Source organism: Brachycentrus maculatus, unplaced genomic scaffold, assembly GCF_059751285.1.
Source record: "Brachycentrus maculatus isolate JH-2025_06_01 unplaced genomic scaffold, ASM5975128v1 h1tg000085l, whole genome shotgun sequence".
Taxonomy (NCBI): Eukaryota; Metazoa; Arthropoda; class Insecta; order Trichoptera; family Brachycentridae; genus Brachycentrus; species Brachycentrus maculatus.
Window position 1 is genome coordinate 47,509 of NW_028280839.1, and position 22,938 is coordinate 70,446.

Consider the following 22,938-nt stretch of genomic DNA (forward strand, 5'->3'; position numbering starts at 1 on the left):
TGTTGAATTGATGAAGAGCTTCAACTTAACCGTAAAGCTGCTTGTGGAGCACAGATGGCGGCTGGACATGTGGCAGCACTGGAGCACAGTACTGCGTTTGCCAGCGAATTGATCTTCATCTACTACATCTCTCGACAATTTTTTATTCGCCGTTTTTGTTGTTGTTAATTATTGTAATTTTAATTTCATTAAACATATAAAAAATAGTTGTAAAACATACATGGCTTACTAAATATTGCACCCATCACTTAGTCAAGCTGGAATAAAAAATATTAATATTATTTTTAAATGTAATTTAATTTTCTAACTTTTTAAATAATTAATCTATCTTGTTGACTGTTTCACCTCATGTATTATATTTTTCCTAAATTGCGCGTCTTCTTTTGCAGGTAATGATCCTGATTACGGGAACCCACAAAGCCTTCGCTCTGTACAAGGCCATAGAAGAGGGAGTCAACCACATGTGGACCGTGTCGGCCTTCCAGCAACACCCCCATACGCTCATGATCTGTGATGAGGATGCCACCCTCGAACTGAGAGTTAAGACTGTCAAATATTTTAAGGTAAGTTGAATATCTCCTCTGAGTACTGATCTTTCAACAGAGCTTCTTACCATTTTATAATCCTGAAGCAAATTTTGACTGCGTCGCTTTTATAATTTTGAATTATGCACGACGTAAAATATTACAAACTAGATTATGAAGTTCATAGGTAAGTATCTAATTTAGGGATGATTTAATCGGTTTTTTAAAGCGATGAAATTAAAATTTGCCGTGTCATTTATCGTATTTTATGGGCAGTTTGTGAAACTTTGGTGGGTTATATTCCTCAATGTTTAGGAGCATCAAGTAAGTGATTTTTTAAAAAGTAAACCTATTTTTTTTCCAGAGAAGTAAAACTCAAGCAATCAAATTCATCTTTTTTTACAATGATTAAAGAAAACACTTGTTTTTTACCACTTGAGTTTTGTTAAAGACTACATGTTTCAGAAGTTAAACTTCCATCATTCAGGTCTGTATAATAAATGTTATTATACAGACCTGAATGATGAAAGTTTAACTTCTGAAACATGTAGTCTTTAATAAAACTCAAGTGGTAAAAAACAAGTGTTTTCTTTAATCATTGTAACATGTCTTACCACAAAGTTAATGCCGAAACAATAAATAAAACATCTTTTTTGAAATTAATGTATTTGCTAAATAATACATTAATTAAAAATGGATAGATTTTACCACAAAGTGACTGCCGAATCAATTAATCAAATTTATCTTCTTGATATAATTTTAAGCACCACATCCCTTTACAAAGTCTCTTTGCTGAATAAGACAATGTATCCAATGAAAAGGGTGCATCATAAATACAAGAAACACATTTTATTTATTTATATATTTTTTTTACAACAGAACCCACTATCAGGTTTAACCAACTGACCGTTAAACACGGTGTATTAAATAGGAAAAAAGCTCTTTTGAAAGAACACTCTTCTTTTTATCTGCACCACTTCCCTGCACATATTGGGTCATTATTATGGAGTTTGCTTCTTTTTTGTCAAGGCACAGTACAACCATCATACCAGTTTTGTGCAATTGATTAAAAATCCTATCAAGACTGAATTTTTATTTTAAGATCAATTTTGAATTAATAAAATTTTATGGTTATTTCAGTTTTTTTTACATAGTGTCATCATTGTACCGTGAAGCTAGAATCTGCTACATTAGTGACAAGTAGCGCTTATGCACATCTTAACTTCTTCAATCCGGATGTTGCACTTGCAACAGCTATGAATACATTGAATACAATACTTTGCAGCTTGCGCTGAATGTCCACTTAAATTTTCAACTTTTTTGTTAATGATGCGGAAGCACTACATATCAGTGCCTTACGCTTCCTAAGGGGTTTCCAAAGTTTACACTATTGGATCCGATTGAGATAGATCGCGATTGATGAATTGATATGGAAAAATTTGACTCATCCCTGAAGTTTTCCTCCAGTCAGTAGTACCTTGATAATGATCGACTAGTTTTTAATTATTTTTGTAATAAAAGATGAAAACTTAATATCGTTTGATTACCTTTGGCAAAACACATCTGTCCGAAGTAAAAATGCACTATAACTTCTATGGCAGTTGTAATTAGGACCTATTTTCGGTTGTAAGGTGAAAATTGAGTTATTTTTTATGGGTTAATTAGTTTCCTGTAGCATTTTCGTAAATCCAAATTCATTGTGAATGTTGATACAATATTTTTCTCAAAATATTCTTATTAGCAGTCTGATTACCTTAAGCTTTTTCTTTGCTTAGATTACTAAAACACTAACTTCTTATGCTCTAGTCAAATGTGTGCCGTGTCCTTGATAGTAATATAAACATATTAAACATGGAGAATACTCTTTCAAACATGATTTTATAAAGTATATATTCAAATTTTGAGAAATTGGATAAAGTACAAATCAATTCTCAGCCGTCGAGTTTCGTTAACTGTGGTAAAATATATATAATATGCAGACAAGATGGCCAACATGTACTGTCGATTTAACATCCAGTGACTAACTGAGGCCTTGGTTTTCTGAGCGGATGTGTATGGTGTGAAGTGCTGGACATAGAGAGAATTAGACAAGAAAAATAAACAAAACCTTTGAAATGTGGTGTTGGTGACAATGCTGCAGATTCTATTAACAGCCGGGAATTGGACATACATACTCTTAACTATGGATTTATATTATCCACTGACACTTCGTGATGGAATTGCATTTTTAATATATTATTAGATTAAAACCAATATTTTTAGCTTTTCGACTTTTTTTATTTGACCAGCGACCGGGTTTCGTCGTTACCGACATCATCAGACTGGTCTGATGATGTCGGTCATCATCAGACCAGTCTGATGATGTCGGTAACGATGAAACCCGGTCGCTGGTCAAATAAAAAAAGTGGAAAAGCTAAAAATATTGGTTTTAATCTAATAATATACTCTTAACTATGTGCGAAAGACGGGTCTGAGGTTTTTGGGCACATCTCCAGAAGAAGCCGTGATAGTATGGAGGAAATATCTCGATTGGATGTGTTGAGGGTACAAGGTTAGGGGAGCATCAACTATCAAGATGGAGTAATTAGTGGCTGATGTCTATGAAGTCGCATTGGACCGTTCAAGATGGAAGGATATCGGCTACAGGCAAGCTATAGTTGGAGCCAGCTGTGATCATCATTCTTAGTCATGACAGATGGATCTAGAGAGAGTGAGAAAGAGAGATACTTTAACACATATAACATAAACTTAATATGGAAAAATAATATCCTAAATCAAGGTTGAAATTTCAAGAAAATACACCGTATAAAAAAGAGGTTTCATTGTTTGTTTTGGTCTATTAAATATGAGCATTTTATACTACCCTTTTTAATTTTAAATGAACTATAATTGTAATTGGTTGTAGATAGAGTTAACAAATTTTGATAACATACATTTCATTTGCCTTTAATTGATATTTAAAGAATCTTGAATATATAATTTATTAATCTATAAATATAGTTAAAATACCAATTTGCATCTGCCCCTGTAGTGTTGTGGCTAACATTTTGCACAACCGTGTATGAGAACTCGGGTTCGAAACCCGACTAGACCAACATAAATAATTTTTCTTTCATTTGAATATTTAAAATGTAACCCCAAATAGATACCTGAAGTACAAGACAGACTTACTCTTGTTGCACAATGCCCTTTGCATCTTAGTGGATTTGGACAAACAAGGGAATGTGGGTGGCACTACAACTCAGAAACTGATACATTATGGTAGAAGTTGGACAGATATTTCGAGCCAATTTCAAGTATTTCCAAAAATGTTTTTTCAAAAATCTTTGACAAAACATATTTTCTAAGGATAACAATTATTTGGTCAGTGTGGCAAAAGATGTCGCGGTTCACAAACAACATTTTGGGTTAGTTTGTAACTCAATATTCTGTCTGCAAACTGATGCATATTTTTTCTTAACCTGAATTGTTCTATCACCCCATCATTATCATCTCGAAGTTCCTCTATCTATATGCAGATTTTTTGGGTTAAAAAGTACAGCAAAACTTTGTTTAAGGGATCATTATTCGGGAAATATTTTGGATTTCAAATTAGCAAATTCGAAAAAATATTTTATTCTCATTTTTCAAATAAACTGAAATTAATTTATATTTATTTTTGTATTTATTGTTAAAAAAGATAACAAAAATATTGAATGAGATCAGAATACTTAAACATTTAGTTTTCTTTTCTGAATATTATTTTTTATTTCTTATGTTTTGCTCTTTTATCTCAAATTTATTTAGATTATTTCAATTAACATTTTTTTGGAATTATTTAATGTTTTGTTAGAAAAATCATTGCAGGGTATCAAATTTAGAAATATTAATAATGACAAAATTATATTATCTTTTTGAGTCCAAATAAATCACTAAATGATTTTAATATTACTAACATTTAATATTTCATCTCATTGCTGAAATATATTGCTGAAAGATGTCTCTTTCTTGGAAGTGTTTTAGAAGACATCCCTTATTTGTCAAACTCACCCATTTGAATGAAGTCCTTTGTTTTCTCCTCCATGTAAAGAATTGTATTGTGATGTGTATTTTTATGGTTCCCTAGGCCCTTAGCGGAGTGCACCAGAAGTTGATTGAAGAAGGTATTCCCTTGGCCCTACAACGCTCTATTCACTAGCTGTTTTCCATGTTTTTGCGCCCATTTATTAACAAACGCATTTTTTTATTGTCATCATTTCTGACACGGTGGCATCACATACTATACCGCATGTTCAAAACATTCAATTCAATGTCGCTAAAATCACAATGTTCTTTAAATTGTATTTGTGGTTAACAATTGGGATCATTATTTTGTAGCTTAGCATATTTTCATGATTAAAATATAAAAATAAAACACTTACAAGACCACTTTTATGAGTTTATTAATTTAAACATGACTTGTTCTCATGAGAAATTGAATCAGAATGCATATAAGAATTTTTGAATCAGAATGCATATAAGAATGCATATAATGAATCAGAATGCATATAAGAATCATATAAGCATTTTTTTTTACTTTTGAATGTAAACTCCAGCAATAAATATATGAATTTATGTATATTTTTTAAAATATCAATAACATAGTTTTTACTACAGATTTTTTCATTAACAGGTGAAAATACAAACTGTTTACAAAAGTTTGTATTTTCATCTGCTGATGTAGTTCTCGAAACTAGATGTTTTTACATTACCAAACTCAAAAAAGTAGTCCTGTGTTTTAATTGTATATGTTTAAATTATCATGTTATTCCGCAAAGTTAATGGCGAATCAATAAATAATGTTTTTTTTTATTGAATTATTTTTAACATCACAAAGTATGTTCCACCGTGTGCCTGTGAATGCCTTAATTTGCATCGTGAAATAATAGTCCGTTTGAAATTTGTACTTAATTTTTCATATATTAGCTTGTTGATTTTTATAAACAAGGCTTTTTGCTTTGATTTGCATTTTCGCAACTAGTTTTTAATCATTATAATTCTTACGAATGTCTTCATTTTTTATTCATAATTATATTAATAAGCATGTAAAATCAGGATTTATTTTTAATTATTAATTCATATATTTCCATTATTTTAACAATCACATATATATGATAATTTTGCAATTTCGCTTTACTTAATTTTTAATATATTTTTTTATTGTTTTTCAATGACTATAAAAAATGTGTGAAATCTTTAAAATAAATTGTATATTACTGCTATATTTCAGCAAATTTAATGTCTTTGAATGCTTCTAGTCAAAATTATAACAGAAATCATCGCTAAGTATTTGCACAATTCGCCAGTTTAAAAAAATATACCAATTTTTTGTCTGTATAAATAAAAACATTAAAATAAAGTTCTAAACAAAAATTAAGTTTAAAATATATTTTCAACGCTTATTATACTGTACGTACTGAGCTGCAAAACCTAAGTATGAGAAAAATCTTCAAATTTCATATACAAATACACATTTTAAAGGAAAGGTTTTAATAAAACAGTTTTTTTCATGGCAAATTGAAAACTTGTGTTCAATTTTTTTTCGTCCTGTGGTGTTGTCCACATTTACTTGGGTTTTACATTTGTAGTACAATACTGCTTTATTAATATCTGTTTTTTTGTGTTTTAAAATAATTTAAACAAATTCCAGTAAACTGTTAAATATTTTAAGAAGATATATAATGTTTTATGTAACTCATCATTTATTAATGGTTTGTTTTCATAACAAATGTTTGGATTCTTATCAATATAACCGATTTAAAGTAATAATATAATCAGCTCTGTGTAATAATCAAAATAATTATTAGATCCAATACCCTTACTTTGAATGCATCATCTATATAAATATGTGAAGTGTCGATGAAATTAACTTTACTTTTAGTCTTCTATTTCTACTGACTTAGGGTATTCGAACCCAGTTTTTAATTCATATTGTCATGTGGTAAATATTAAGGTGAAGACTGACCGGAGCATTTCGTCGTAACATCGCTCGCGGCGAGCATCACCGAGCATCCGAAACTATGGATGGAGCGCTCGGCTCGGTGTACTGACTGCCTGAATGCTCGCATCGTAACGTGTTACGTTACGACGAAATGTGGAGGTCAGTCTCCACCTTTAGATGTTTAAAAATAAATAAATCTGTATTTGTTTATTCCCAAATAGGTACAAAGTTATTTTTACCGATACTTTACTTATCTTTGTAGATAGAGTTCATAATTACAGCCCAGGAATTGTGTCAGCTGCGATACCACTGGACCACAAATGATGCAGTGCATTTAATTTACAAAGGCTTATATTAAAATATTATTAACCTTTCATTAACCACAATGATCAATGTGTAACTACATTTTTTTTGTAACTAATATTGTGATTAATTTAGTTGCTTTAACAATATTGCTTCTATGTATGTTAGTTAGAAAATTGTATAATTTTTTGTTCCCAATAGCCTTATCTTATCTTAAAAACTGAATGCTTACAATGCAAAAAATGCAATTTTAGGATGAATTTTTTTATTTGTAAAAAGTCATGTTCAACTGCCCTACCTATACGAACGTATGTGATACATCCTCTATATTATCACCTGAATGCAACAAGCCGTATCCCTTACGTTCATGTACAAAAAACTATACCTGTAACCATAGAAACATTTGTGATACGTCAAATTGTTCCTACTCGCCCTACGCATACGAATACGTCACACGGTACATTAAGTATTTTGAGGTCAATATCGCTGGCTACATTATTTTCAGAATATGTCAAGATTATATTGATTGATATATTACATTGAATACAAAATATCTTTGTTAAAATATTCAAAAGAATATAATTACAAAAATTACCCTGTGACATTTTATGTTGATAACCTCTGACTTGCAAAGGATACAAAGAGTGTCACATATCGCTCACTGCTTTCAAGAACGTCATAAAACAAAAAACTTGATTTTGCAGGATGTATGCAACAGATATTTTCAGGTAAAACCTGAATGTTTTTTCTCCATTTAAAAAATATTTAGTTTATTTAAAAAAAAATCAATTAAAGAATACCTTTTCTTCAAAATGCAAAAACAACACTTTCTGCCCTGTAGCGGGTAAATAATAAGTTAAAAAATATGCCGCTATTTCTGGGATATAGTACATTTTCCGGGCATTCCAAAAACATGCACAACTGAAAATTGACAATTTTTGATTTATGACATGGTATATTGTTTAAAAAAATGTCTGAATATTGTAAATAAGTATTTTTTTTGAGACATGTAATGAAAAAAAACCTGAGGATCTTTTACACACTTTTTGAATAATGACCGAGAGGTGGGGCGGTTAATATTCTCTTAATTTGGTCATCTAATAAGACTTTTTTTTGGAATATAACCTTAATATATTATTATTATTATATTGGCGATTAAATTTCCGTGATAATTGATTTTTTATAATCAAAATGAATTAATTAAGCATCCAATTCCTGTTTATTTGCTAGCCATCCTAAAATAGCCTTTTTTTGTATATAGTTCTTCCTTTCAAATTGTTTATTTGTAGCAGGTATCTCTTAGATTTGAATCCATTCCCAATAATATATTGTTGGCATGTCTTCTTGTTTGTTTTGAGTCTTGCACAAATTTACTATTTAATTGTATATGTTACTCGGAATCTGAGAAATGTATATGTTACACAAATCCGTTGGATGAAAAACAGCAAAAAATTACCTAATTGATGGAAAATGGAGTCTAGGAGAGTCTATTGCTTAGCCTATTTCACGTAATTTTCTTAGACTTTGGGTAAAATACAAAGTATAAGGGTATATTGGCAAAAAACGTTAACTCGAAAATATGCAATTTTGACTAGTGATGCAGTTCTGGCAAAATACACAAAGTAGTTTGAAATGTCATATTTTTCGAACCCTTATCCGCACCCTAATGGTGCATAGAGCACTGCATCATATATTCGCAGTGTTATCTTGATCGTTAACACACAAAGGAAAGGTGATCAGCCCTCCGCTTCAGGTACCAGTCCAGGGTAATATTAAATAAATATTATAGTGAAAAAATCACTTCTATTTATTAGACCCCCCTCTGGGAATCGAACCCGGGACCCCCAGAACAGTAGCTGAGCGTGCTGACCATTACACTACGGAGGCGGACATGTCGGGAATGTCATATTTATGTGGTTTTAACCCTTTGGACGCGTAAATCGACTAAAGTCGCCTGAATTTTTTTCTCCTTTGAAAGCTTAAATCGATTATACTTACTTTTACTTACATTTACTTTAGTCCATAGCTTGTAAAAGCCATAGACTAAAGTAAACAAATAAAATGAATTTTATAGAATATTTTATTTTTTATGGAAAATTTGCATTTTTGAAATTAACTTTTATTTTTTGCTTAAAGCGTTCAAAGGGTTAAAAGTAAATTCAACTTTAAGTTTAACAATGGGTAATTTATTCAGGCTTAAAGTTTTAAAAGTCCGCCTCCGTAGTGTAATGGTTAGCATGCTCGCCTACCGTTCTGGAGGTCCCGGGTTCGATTCCCAGGGGGGTTTAATAAATATAAGTGATTTTTTACTGTAATATTTATTCAATATCACCCTGGACTAGTATCTGAAGCGGAGGGCTGATCACCTTTCCTTCATGTGTAAACGATCAAGATAACACTGCGTTTATATGAAGCAGTGCCCTATGCACCATTGGGGTGCGGTAAGGGATTTATTATTATTTATTAAATATTTTAAATATTTTAAATAACAGGAATTTTAGAGTTAAAGTTTTTTGTTAGTATACCCACGATATTGCATGCAACAATTTTACATCATGTATACGCAAAAAATAAATATATCTTTGAAAAAATAAAGTTTTAATGCAAGTTTTCTATATAATATTTGTTAGCATGAAAAAGTAACAGTAATTAGTGTCTTATATTCCATTGTCGCACTTTAAATGCATTTAAGACATTTATTATTGCACTCTCGGGTCATTTGTTATGCACTTAATGTCGGTTATTTCATTTTGTTTATATTCTTTATTTAATCCTTAATAATCTTGCACATAAAAATATGTAAATTTCTAATTTCAGAACTTGTGGAGCGTACATAGCAAGTTGATAGAACAATGAAAGTCTTATAATCTCGCCTCACATGAACTATTCTTAAGATTTTAGTTTATTGTTTATTATTTACTGTCAAGATTGCCATCCGAGTATACTATAACTTTTTATACAAATATATATATATGTATGTTTATTTATAATAATATCGAACCTACTTTCAAATTATATTTTTAGGAATAAATTTTACAAAAATTCTTTTGTTTTATTTCAATAAACTTATTTATTCCTGTGATGTAATATTATTGGCCTAATCCGTAATATGTCCAACTCCATCTGGGAATACTGGATTCTTCTTCTTCTTCTGACCCTTATCCGTACCCAATAGTGCATAGGGCACTGCATCATATAAACGCAGTGTTATCTTGATCGTTAACACATGAAGGAAAGGTGATCAGCCCTCCGCTTCAGGTAATATTGAATAAATATTGCAGTGAAAAAATCACTTATTATTTATTTGAGCCCCCCCCCTGGAAATCGAACCCGGGACCTTCAGAACGGTAGCTGAGCAGGCTAACCATTACACTAAGGAGGCGGACTTCTACTGGATAGGAGAGTAAAAACATAATACTTTACCATTAAAACATATATTCTAACCCTTATCCACACTCAATGGTGCATAGGGCACTGCCGTTATCATATTTGAGATAACAATCATGATAATACATTGTATTGACACAATGTTATATCGATTGTTACTTACATGAATGCAAGGTGGATCACTCCTGCGCCTCAGGGACTAGTCCAGGGTAATATTAAATAAATATTACAGTGTTAAATCACAAATATTTATTTTAAACACCCTCTGGGAATTGAACCTGGGACCTCCAGCACGGTAGCTAAACACGCTAACCATTACACCACAGAGGCAGGAGAACAACGTGATACATTTTACAAATGCATTTTGCCATGTTCCATTTGTATAAATGAATACAATAAAGTGTATTTTTGAAAGCTTTAAATACCAATGGTGTCATTATAGCGTTTTTTATTATTTATTTGGAGTTTACAGATTAAGCTGACGGTATGTATTTCTCTATTCTTCTTCTTATCCGCATCCAACGGTGCATAGGGCACTGCATCGCATAGGCGCAGTATTGTTGTGATCTGTAATCATAAAGGCAAGTCCTGTGCTACAGGATGATATTTGATAAATATACAAGTGAAAAAATACTTATATTTATTTTGACCTCACCTGGGAATTAAACCTGGTAGCCAATTGTGCTGACCACTACACTACAGAGGTGGAGAAAGTATTATTTATGTATTTTTTTCTACTGACTGAATATAAAATCAAATAATTAAAAATCACATGTTTAAAAATATGTTTTATTCTCTATTTTTGTAAATAATAAAATAATTAGCTTGCAAATCTATTTGCAATATCACATCTTAAATGAAAATATCACACAGAAACACAATGCAAACTTATAGGAATAAGGCATCAGCAAGATAAGGCATACAATTTCTCTATCTAGAATTCGTGACAAGGCCGTACTTTATACCCAGGTCAGTCAGGCCTTGCGTGGCGGAAACTTGAAGGATGGACACTGTCGTGGCCGCTAGCACCACCGCCCCCTCCAGGTACACTGCGTACATTACTCTGATATGTCCGGATGTCATGGCAACCCCCCCGGCTACTGTGAAGTCCAGAGGGAACATCAAGCTGTCCAGGAAGGGCTGATACCTCCCGAACCCAAAAACCAAGACGCCGACCGTGTAATATATAGCTATCCCGACGAACGGGAGCCATTTCAACCAAAAGGGAATGGAATTCGGCTCGCAACCGATATCTTTGAATATCTTTCTGTCGGCTTTGTCCAATTTCTGCAGGCTTTTGAACGTGCAAATGTTATAACGAGATTCATGGTTCTTGCGTGATTTCGGCAGGAAATCATCTATGGTTTTTTTGTAATTTTTCTCCGATCCGACGTCAATTTCTGTGATGTTGAAAAAGCTGTTTTTAGTGCCGTTGATGATAAAATTAGCTTCCCTCGTTATATTTGTAATGGCTTGCCTTCCGATTGGTTCGCTGCCGCTCCTCCTGTGCTTGATAGTTGTACCGGTGTTTCTTCTTGTGATTTCTGATAGTTCGTCTTCGTTCTTTGGTATATCTTCTCTGTCATCCTCTGCGTCTTCTTCCTCGGCCTTGTTCCTGTGCGCAAACGTCTGCAGCTTGACGGCTATGACCATTCCGATGTTGAGGACCAGGAGAAGATGCAGAGGAATGCCGACGGCCGCAAAGACAACGGCCACGGCTCGACCTTCTGGAGTCCTTGGAACTGGTGCACCGAAACCTAGAATTCAATGATTGGTTGACAAATACTCTCATAAAAGGACATTCAACAAGCTGGTAATTTGTTTTTTTTTTTTAAATATTTTTATATAGAATGCCGTTGCATATAGAATTTAATACTTATGCCAATGTCAAGTTAAATTAAATTATTTAATTATAAATCACATTAAACTTATTATTAAAAACATGGCACGATCAGGTATGCCAAATAATTGAAAGTGGTCAGGTTAGGAGTCGTAATAATCGGCGGGTATGTATGAGGAGATGCATGAACGTGGAAGAGGCGAAGAATGTTTGCAAAGACAGAGTGGTGTGGCATTCTATTCTCTCTACCCTTGCGGGGAAGCGGCGTGATGGTTAGTAAGTTAGTTAGTTTTTAAACTTATTATTTTATTATAAATTGATTCTGTAAATTTTTAAAAAATAAATAAAAGGTTGAATATAATTGGGTTTCTGCTCACTAGGAAGAGTTGGATATTTATAGGGAGGGAAATGAGCCGGGTCAAAGTCTTGAAAAATATGGGTATTTGGTCTTCATTGGGCAAACAAAGAATATATGGTTAAGGTCTTCTTCTTGAAAAGGCATTCACAAATGGGGGAGTCAATGACACCAATCTTTGCAAGGTGCTTTCTCGTACAGCTATGTCCCATCCTGGGGTAATTTGTTTTTATTTTTTTGGTTTTTTAAATATATTTAAAAATGCTGAACAGCATTTATGTGACTGAATAAAGTTAAGTAACACCAATATGTACAAAAATAAAGTGGTCACATTTTATCCTAGCCAGTATTATTGGTGTTCGTTCAAAGATAATCAGCTTTTGTGAAGCCTTACTTATGACTGTTGAAAGTATAATTTGTATTATTGGTTTGGATTGCTGTAACGGAGTAGGTGAGTATATTTATGTATGAATAACTACTACTACTACTACTACCATCACGCCGTTTCCCCGCAGGGGTAGGCAGAGAGGATGGAACGCCACACTCTTCTGTCCTGACATACACTCCTAGCCTCCTTCACATCCATACATCTAGTCATACATGCCCTCCGATTACGCAGACTTTTGACACCGCCAGATTTTAGGTTCTGATTGATCTGATCGTGCCAAGTCTTTTTCGGTCGTCCACGTTCTGTTTTCCCTCTCAAATTCGCCACATATATTTTCTTAGTCATTCTCTCGCTATCCATTCGCTCCACATGTCCATACCACCGCAAAGAGCTCTTTCTAATCTTTTCAATTATTCCTCGTTCAGCCTTACATTCCTTTCTTATATCATCGTTTTTAATTCTGTCATACAATGATTTTCCACACATTCGTCTGAGGGAGCGCATTTCAACAGCATTCACTCTGCTTTCATCCTTCCTTTGCCAGTTCCATGTTTCGCTTCCATACATTAGTGTCGGTACTAGCACGCCGTTGTGAACCGCTAGCTTGGCTTCCATGGACATACTCTTATTCCCAATCACTCTGTTAAAAGCACCATTTATTCTATTCCCTGCATTCACTCTTCTCTCAATATCCTTATCCACTTTTCCATCCCTTGTGAACATGCTTCCTAGATATAAAAATTCTTGCACCTGTTCTAGGGATTCATTGTGCACGATAATCTTGCATTCTGTCAAATCTTTCTCTCTTTCAAACACCATGACCTTTGACTTACCTTCATTCATTGCCAGATCATTTTCCATACATACATCGTACATTCTTGACACTATTAGTTGCAAGTCCTCCGCGCTGCTCGCTAGCAGTACGGCGTCATCCGCATACAGCAAGCAACTAACAGTTATATTCATCATTTTCGCTCCGACTCCCATACTTTCAATCTCTTTCATACAATGGTCCATATAGAGATTAAACAACCATGGTGACATTACACATCCCTGCTTTACGCCTTTGGATATTGCAAACCATGATGTAATGTCCCCATTCACTCTTATACTAGCTGTGCTGCCCTCGTAGAGGGAAGCAACTGCTTGTATAAGTTTATCGTCTACTCCATATTTTTCCAGCACGCTCCATAATTTTATCCTATCAACCTTATCATACGCTTTCTGCAAATCCACGAAAGCACAGAAGAGTTTCTGATTTTTAGCCAAAAACTTTTCCGTCAGCATTCGTAGTGCAAAAATTTGATCTGTGCAACCTCTTCCACTCATAAAAGCACCTTGCACATCCCAAATCCGTTCTTTCGTCACCATTCTAACTTTTTCAATTATAATCTTACTATAGAGTTTACCGACAGAGCTTAGCAGGCTTATCGCCCTATAATTCCCACACTCTGCGCGAGATCCCTTTCCCTTGAATAGAGGCATGATTACTGCCCGTCTCCAATCCAGAGGTGTGTATCCTTCCTCAAGACACAGGTTAAATAGTCTGTGAATCCATGTGAGGGTGGTCAGTCCACCACATTTTACAAACTCTATAGCAATATTATCATACCCAACAGCCTTACCGTTCCTCATTAATTTTAAGGCATTCGTTATTTCTGACATACTTATCTCACATACCATACCCTCACTCACCCTTGCCTCTATGGGTGTCTCGGTGGAGACATTGCCGTTACTTTCATAAATTTCCATAAAGTATTCTTTCCATCTTTCTTTCACTTCACTTTCATTCGTCAATATTTTACCATCATTTGATTTGATAACTTTCATACCTCCATTTTCAGTCTCATTTTTTGCGTTCTTTACCTCTTTCCAGAAAAGCTTAATGTTTTCTTGAAAGTGGGTTGACATTTTCATACCTTCTTCTCTCTTTAGACGATCTTTCCGTTCTTTTACTCCCATTTTCACTTTTCTCTTACATTCTTTATACCGATCTTTCATTATTTTAAAAAGTTCACTCTTAACATCGTTAACTGCTAACATATTTAGCCAAGCATTCTTCTTCTCAGAGACAAGTCCTTTCATGCCCTCATCCCACCATGCATCTCCTTTTTTTCTACCTTGGATCGCAACTCCACATACACTCTTTGCTGACTCATACATACACGATTTGATGTGCTCCCAGGTATCGTCTACATTCATATCCATATTCCTTACATTCAATCTTTCATTCACATCCCTTTCATACGACTTACTTACATTCTCGACTTGTAGTTTTTCAACTTTGACTCTAGATGAAACCGGAACAGTTTTGTTCCTGGACCGCCATCCACGGAACAGAATTACTCTCGATACGACGAGGAAATGGTCCGACTCCATTTCAGCCCCTCTAAATACTCTCGTATCGATTGTATTTCTCCTCAATCTCGAGTCAACAACAACATAATCGATTATGGTCCTTTCATTCCCTCTCTCCCACGTATACTGATGGATCCCCTTATGATCGAAAAAAGTATTCGAAATAAAGAGGTTCCATTCCAGACACAACTCGAGCAGACTATTCCCATTACCATTCGTTCTGTTATCACCAAACATACCTAAGGCTGATTCGAAGCCATCCCTCCGAGTGCCTACCCATCCGTTAAAATCACCTGCTAGAATCACTCTTTCATTCGATCTTCTATTTGTCAGCACTTCTCTTACACTCTCCCAGAACTCTCGTTTCACATCCTCAGAAGATGAGTTCACAGGAGCATACCCTATTATGATAAGGATACTCGTGACTCCAATCTTGAAGGAGATCCACATGAGCCTGGCACTTATACATTTGTATTCTTTCATACACTCTACCATTCTTGGGGATAGTAGCGCCGCGACGCCCTGACTCGCCCGCTCTGTGTCCTGTACTCCAGACCACAGAACAAGCGTGTCATTATGCTCCAACGTACCACTTCCCCTTTTCATGCATTCGCTTACACACACAATGTCTAGAGCTTTGCTCTTCATACTTTCGCACAACTCATTCATCTTCTTATCCATTCCTCCTCGGATATTCCAAGCGCCTATGCGGCATTCCATCCTCCTCTTTGCACCCCCGCAAGAGACGCTGCATAGTGGGTGGTGAGCCTCACTGCTACGTAACGGCATTCTCTCGCACAACTTTTATTATCCTATTTGCACATACTTAAACTTATAAATTCGTTAATTATTCAATTATAGATACACTAATATACAAAGAACATGTACTAATATAAGCTTAAAATTATATCAAAAGTAACACTAAAAACAAAACTCAAATCATCCACTTATCCCTTAACACACTGTTTATAATATATTGTTTAAGTTTATGGTCTAACCTAAAACGTTCACTGTTTATTTTCACTTTTTTGTTTATTTAATTTAATTTATGACGGTCAACAGCGGGGTAGGGGCGGGGGTGTGGGGGGGGTCCATACTGGGCACACGTGTATCGTCTCCATCCCTCTCGGCGTTCCATTTCTTAAACGTTGTAGCTTCGGATGTAGCGACGGATTGGAGATTGCATCCAAGATTTTGCATCCCTTTCCAAACAAATCTCCGCTTTCGCCGGCGGTATCCCAGATGTTCGGATTTGGAAAGGAATTCCGGGGCGCTCATACGCCTCAAATTCTTGGTTCAGAATTATGGAACATATAATTCTTCACTTTACACTACTACCATAAGGAATCTTTACACTTTTACAAATTTATATTGTCACCAGACACAACACTTATAAATATGTAAAATTTTACGGATTTTGGATGCAAATATCCGCCAGAAATTAATTAACTGATGGAGCGGGCTTACAAAGCAGCCACTCTGTGTGGCGTCCGAGGCCATTCCATGAATAATACCATACAAAATTGGTGAAGACTAGAATATTACACATTACACAGGACAGGTGTAAAAATGTTATTCTCCCTCTCTAAAATTCATTAGTGAGATAGATATTACAGAAATAAATCTTAAAATATTACCAACAAATAAGATTAATTAAAATTACATTACGTTAGCGACTACTATTGAAAAACTATCATTTTGTTGTAACTTAGAAAATAAAATTGAAAGTCTTTTTAACCAGTCCGTGAGTGAATTTCTGCAGGTAAAACTATGTCTGGGTAGTGTTTTTTTAGTTTTTAATTTTTACTTTTTGTAATTTTATATCAAAATATTTTTTTAAAAATTATAAAAAAATTATTTACACGAGTAAACATGATTTACATAAGAATTAAAGATGTTTTATTTCATGGGTTTTCTTCGTCTTTACTAATACACCACACTTTAGATTATTTTTCTGTTATACTTACTACATTTTACTTTTTACATTGAACAAAATTTAACCTTTCCTGGAGTACGACGAAAATGAACGTTGGTGCGAATTTTCCTCAAAGGAGTATCGACGTTCATGAATGTCGAAGTCCGTCTGTCAGTTGGTATGATTTAATTTGTATAGTAACGAAATCTGTGGATATTTGTATTTAACTTTGTCATAAAATAAAACCTAGAGATGGTGACCTTTATTTTTTATTTAAATTATTTTTACATAATTTCCATCTTCATAATAAGATTTTATTTAAAAAAAACATATTTAAAATAAAAAAAAATCCACTGCCCAGAGAAAGTCGGACCCCAATTATTGTATATTTATTGTAACTGCAGACAGTTGGTAGAATTCCATATTGAATTGTTGGGTAATATATCCAAAATAAAACAAGGTTTGTTGGATTGAATTCTACATTTATTTATATATATATGTTAACACATGGACATTATCAAACACCAGTGTTTGATAATGTCCTAAGAAGACGAAACGCGTCACGTATTAACATATGCATAAATAAATGTAGAATTCAATTCAACTTGTTTTATTTTGGATATTCAACCCAACAAACCAATTATTGTACTCCTGTAAAGGTTAAATGACATCATCGTTATGACGCTGTCAAAGAAAACCCATGAATACAACCACGGATGGCAGTTCAAGTGTCATTTTAGAAAATAATGTCACCAAGCTTTAGTTATACGCACGGACGTTCATGGTCACCCATACTCCTTTAAGGAATGTTTTGTTTGCACGTCCATGAGCAACCATACGGAAGAATAGGTTAATATCAGTCATAATGGCATGCCATGGCATAGATAAGCAGACACCGTGTATCATATCTTGACTACAAAGGAGAAAGAAGTAGGCCAAGACTGGGGGCTCACCTAGGGTGGTGATGAGCGACACCGCGAACAGGACGCAGCCCGGCAGCGACCAGACCTGCCCCTGCGTGGGGCTCGTGGAGCCTCCGCCCCCGCCAGACAGGGCCTCCTCGTGCCTGAAGAGGTACTTCTCTATCGTGTCCCGCCATTGGCCCTCGTCACGGTCACTCTGCAACCAGACAATTATTAACTTGTGGAAAAAACTAAACGCCAATGTTGAGCCGAACTCAACTATCAACTCGGGGCGTAAATCATGTTTTAGTTTATCTTTAAAATAAACCTCGAGGTGAAGCGTGCAAGCCTCTAAGGTTCATATAACATATAGATTACATCGCGGGTGTACTGGCAAAAAACGTTTACTCGAAAATATGCAATTTTGACTGAATGATGCATATTATAACGTTTTCAACATTCTATAAACTGGCAAAATACACTAAGTAGTTTGAAATGTCTTAAATATGTGGTTTTTGAAAGTAAATTCAACTTTAAGTTTAAAAGCAGGTATTTTATGCAGGCTAAAAGCTTTAAAGAAAAGGGATTTTAGAGTTAACGTTTTTGTTGCAAGTATACCCACGATATATTGTACATCATATAAAATACAATGAAATAATAAAAAGTCAGAACATAAGATAAAAAATAACAGTGTACTAAAAATAAAAAAGAAGTTAAATCAAAGATCCTTCAAAACTTCATCCGCACCCGATGGTGCATAGTGCACGTTATTATGATTGATATGTAAACGCAGTGTTATCTTGATTGTTAACACGTGAAGGAAAGGTGATCAGCCCTTCGCTTCAGGTACCAGGTGCATAGGGTACTACGTCGCAACGTCGCAGTGTTATCTTGATGATCAACTGAATGAAAGCGAGGTGATCAGTTCTGCCCTTCAGGTATCAGTCTAAGGTGACAATCAATAAATATTAGAGTGTAAAATCACTGTTTCAAATTAGCGTTTAAATCTTAATAATTTTAGTATTTTAATAAACTTGTAATGTGCCTAGAGGTTTAAAAAATTGTTAAGTGACATCAGTACATCCAATATGGTCAAGTCAACTTTTTTACACCATTAGCGTTAAATAACCGCAAGTAAATTCATATTTTTACAGATTTATTGGTAATGTCACATTTCTGTAATTTTGTATGCCTTACGGGTGACGTCATGCGCAGAACAAGACGAAAAGTTGTCCACATTTTGATTACGGTTCATTCAACCTTGCTTGTTTACACGATGAAAGTAACATAATAAGCTCTTTGCTTACTTTATCATAATAGTGTAGGGCAAGGGTGGCCAACCCACGGACCGTGGGCCGCATGCGGCCCTCCGGGTGTCTACTTGCGGTCCGCGGAGCAAATCACACATTTTTTCCTTTAGTGTACACAAAACCACCAAAAGAACATTCCATCGTTCGTAGTTCGTATCATATCCCATATATGGGAGTATTTCACTATCCTGACAATTTCAAGACCCATAATGGCGTCAAGTAATAAAATGTTGGACTAAAGAAGAGAAGAGTAACAGAAGAACTGAGAAGTTTTTAAGACAAATGGACTATAAACTATTATTATAAGCTAACATGCCTGATATGTAATGATTCTTATTTGCTTTAAATAATAAAATAAATTTTGTTTAACGGCCCTCTTTTCTAAAATCTGGCCCAGCTACAGAAAATGTTGGCCACCCATGGTGTAGGGTGTAGGTGTAGGGTGGTGGAAACTATAACAGGTGTGAACTAATACACTTTTCAAATGTAATTCCATTCTTCTCTTTGTTTACCATACTTAATCAATATAAACATATACATATAAACAACTGTAAAGATCCTACCACATTACTACAGAGAGTGCAGAAAAAAAAACCCTGTCTCTTGCCAAAAATTCTTATATAAATATATTTTTCCTACAACATTTTGAGTGTGTCCAAATACTTGTTTACAAAATCTGGATTATCTCCAATTACAGGAGTTATTTTCATATTATTTGAGTGTGTCCAAATACTTGTTCACAAAATCTGGATTATCTCCAATTACAGGAGTTATTTTCATATTATTTTTTGACATCTCATCAAAGATGAAGAAGAATATGGAAGTCTGGGCATTTACGGGGTTGACGACCGTCATAGGCTGTTTTAAGTGATTACTTTGCACGCGTGTAACATTCACCAATTCTACCCATTATTGACAACCACATTACTCAAATTTTTGAAAGTTCTATAGAACTTCACTAGAGGCATCTATTGGTGAGATGAAAAATAAAATAATTAAAGATAAAATCTTATATAAGAGTATTTAGAGTTATCCGTGTTCTTTTACATGAATAAGTTGACAATCGCTGTCGGTAAAAAATTCTGATTTTTTTTTCTTATAATGACGTTAAAAAAATCTTCCCATTTAAAAATAGCTTAACTAGAGTAGGTGTTTAATAACAACATATTTCAGAAGGAGACTGAAAGTTCAGTAGTATAATTCGTTCCACATTCTTAAAACAGATTCCAATCAAATAAATAAAAAAATAAAAAAAAATTCAAAGAAGATTTTTTTTTCTTTTCATTTTATCAAAAGTTTCGTGTAGACGTACTTTTACTTTCAAACGACACTTCACTGAAGAAAGATAGGGTGAAAGGGGGGTGAATGTTAGCTTTTATTTACATATAATTTTGGTAAAATAAAAAATACAATTTTATTTTTATTTTCTCAGTCTTACCCTAAAACACGGTGTTTAATAAACAAGTTAAAAAATCAACTGTAACAGAAACAAAAAAGTTGTTTTTCTCAAATTCATCCATTTCGGATGAGTCTGCTTTTGAAATGTAAAGCCACACTTATCCTTATGATCTTGGAATTGGCTCTAATGACGTCACGTCATAAGTAAGTTTTAAACAGTATAAGGCTAAATTTACGACGAAAGCGATCACGCACACTCGTTAAAATTAATACAACTAAATTGTTTGATATGTATTCCTATAAGGAGAACACCGCATACTCACCTTTGCTATATCGCTCACTCCTTTCAACAACGTCATATATAAAAAAGATTTTTCAGGAGATCGTTTTTAAAGTTTAAAAATATGATAAAATGCGTTAAAAACAAATATCAAGCCACTTATTGAACTTTTTACTGTGCAACAGATCTTTTTAGGTAAAACCTGAATGTTTTTCATCCATTTGATAAATATTTTGTATATTTAAAATAATAATTAAACAATATATTTTCTTCAAAATGCATAAACAACACTTTCTGCCATGTAGCGGGTAAATATTAAGTTAAAAATATGCCTCTTTTGCTGGGATATAGTGCATTTTCTGGGCATTCCGAAAACATACACAAATGAAAATTTGCGATTTTTGATATGTGACGTTGTTGAAAGGAGTGAGCGATGTTATAATAACAAACCAATAAAAATTGTAATCGCTTGAGGCACGAATCAACAATGTAGTTAGTAATTGAACAAGCCATTAGTGCTTGATGCTAATTATAACAAATAAAACGATTGAAAGATTTGTTTTTTTTTCTCGGACGAAAAATCTTGCAGTTCTTTACAAAAATTCCGGTATCCGGAATGGAAATATGGTCTCATTAATACATGTAAAAAAATTGAAGGCATCAAAATCCTAAAAAATAAATTAAATGAATTATATACATCGCTCACTCCTTTCAAGAACGTCATAACTAAAAAATCGTCAATTTTCAGTTATGCATGTTTTCGGAATGACCAGAAAATGTACTATATCCCAGCAAAAGCGGCATATTTTCAACTTAATATTTACCCGCTACAGGGCAGAAAGTGTTGTTTTTGCATTTTGAATAAAAGGTACTGTTTAATTATTTTTTAAATGCAGAAAAAACCTTCAGGTTTTACCTAAAAAGATCTGTTGCACAGTAAAAAGTTCAATAAGTGGCTTGAAACTTATTTTTAATACATTGTTTTATATTTTTAAGCTTAAAAAACGTTATCCTGAAAAATCTAGTTTTTTTTTATTTATGACGTTCTTGAAAGGAGTGAGCGACATGTTAATTTAAGAAAAAAACACAAAAAATATTATTGATTCGGCATTAACTTTGTGGAATGACACGTTGATTATGTTTTAAAAATTAAACACGTGTAACCACGTTATGAGTTTTATTTTTGTACACGACTAGTTTCGAAAACTTACAGATGTTTTCGACAGATGAAAATTAAAACTAACGAGAAAAATATATTTAGGGGTAAATATAGAGGTTGATAGGGTAAGATTGCAACGCAGGGGTAAGCAGAGAGAATAGAACGCCATATCTGTCTTCGCAAACAATCTTCGACTCTTCTCCACACTCATGCATCTCCTCGTACATTTGAAATACTTGATCTCGTATTGACGTGCGTGTTTTTTCGTCACTGGTTTTACATGTGATGCAAAAAACATAAATTAATACACTTTCGTGAGCCCTGTGATGCTCAGACTTCCATTATCTTTCATATAAAAAGAACGATAGGGGTTTCATATCAAGCTGAGACAGCTATAATATTTTTTTTATCAGTCACGATACAGGTATTTAAGATTTAACTCATCCAGTAAATATCACTTTATCCGCATGCGACAAAACACTATTTAAGTTAAACTAAACTTTCAAAGAATTTATGCAACCGTGCGACTGTCGCATACCCGAAAAACCCAACAGATATAAAACCACCGCTAACTTTACCCCGGTATGTTTAACCGTTCGCCGTTAAATTTTATTTGCCCGACATCGGGCAATTCGGTAAACTATCGTCAAAGTTTCGTCTTTTTGATCACGCTAAAATTTAATCGCGACGATATTAAAATGGCGCAAGAAAATGCAAATATTTTCAGGGTGTCCGACACGTAAAGTTGTCACGGAACAGCGGTAAATACAGAAGTTTTAAAAATAATAAATAAAATTTTTGAAGGTTTCAAATTTATTACCCATGTGTGTTACAGGTATTTAACTTCAAATCGGATGTTT

At 33.9% G+C, this 22,938-nt stretch overlaps 2 protein-coding genes across 4 annotated transcripts in view; one reads left to right on the plus strand and one right to left on the minus strand.

Moving 5' to 3' along the window:
- Oscillin (glucosamine-6-phosphate isomerase Oscillin) overlaps window positions 1-9,828 on the plus strand; it is a 28,042-nt gene extending 18,214 nt beyond the window's left edge. Inside the window, exons 5-7 of one of the 3 annotated variants that reach the window (XM_088257573.1) lie at window positions 390-563; window positions 4,630-4,666; window positions 9,604-9,828. In XM_088257573.1, the coding sequence (XP_088113699.1) occupies window positions 390-563; window positions 4,630-4,666; window positions 9,604-9,623 (231 nt within the window). In that variant the 3' untranslated portion in view covers window positions 9,624-9,828. Of the gene's footprint in view, window positions 1-389; window positions 564-4,629; window positions 4,918-9,603 lie in introns of those variants that run through there. The other 2 variants (XM_088257572.1, XM_088257574.1) reach the window with 2 other exon arrangements.
- A 1,113-nt stretch (window positions 9,829-10,941) lies between these two features.
- LOC148310901 (uncharacterized) overlaps window positions 10,942-22,938 on the minus strand; it is a 56,039-nt gene continuing 44,042 nt past the window's right edge. The window contains exons 6-7 of the mRNA XM_088257567.1: window positions 17,983-18,148; window positions 10,942-11,930 (exon numbers count right to left, since the gene is read on the minus strand). Coding sequence (XP_088113693.1) covers window positions 11,104-11,930; window positions 17,983-18,148 — 993 coding nt within the window. The 3' untranslated portion in view covers window positions 10,942-11,103. The remainder of the gene's footprint in view (window positions 11,931-17,982; window positions 18,149-22,938) is intronic.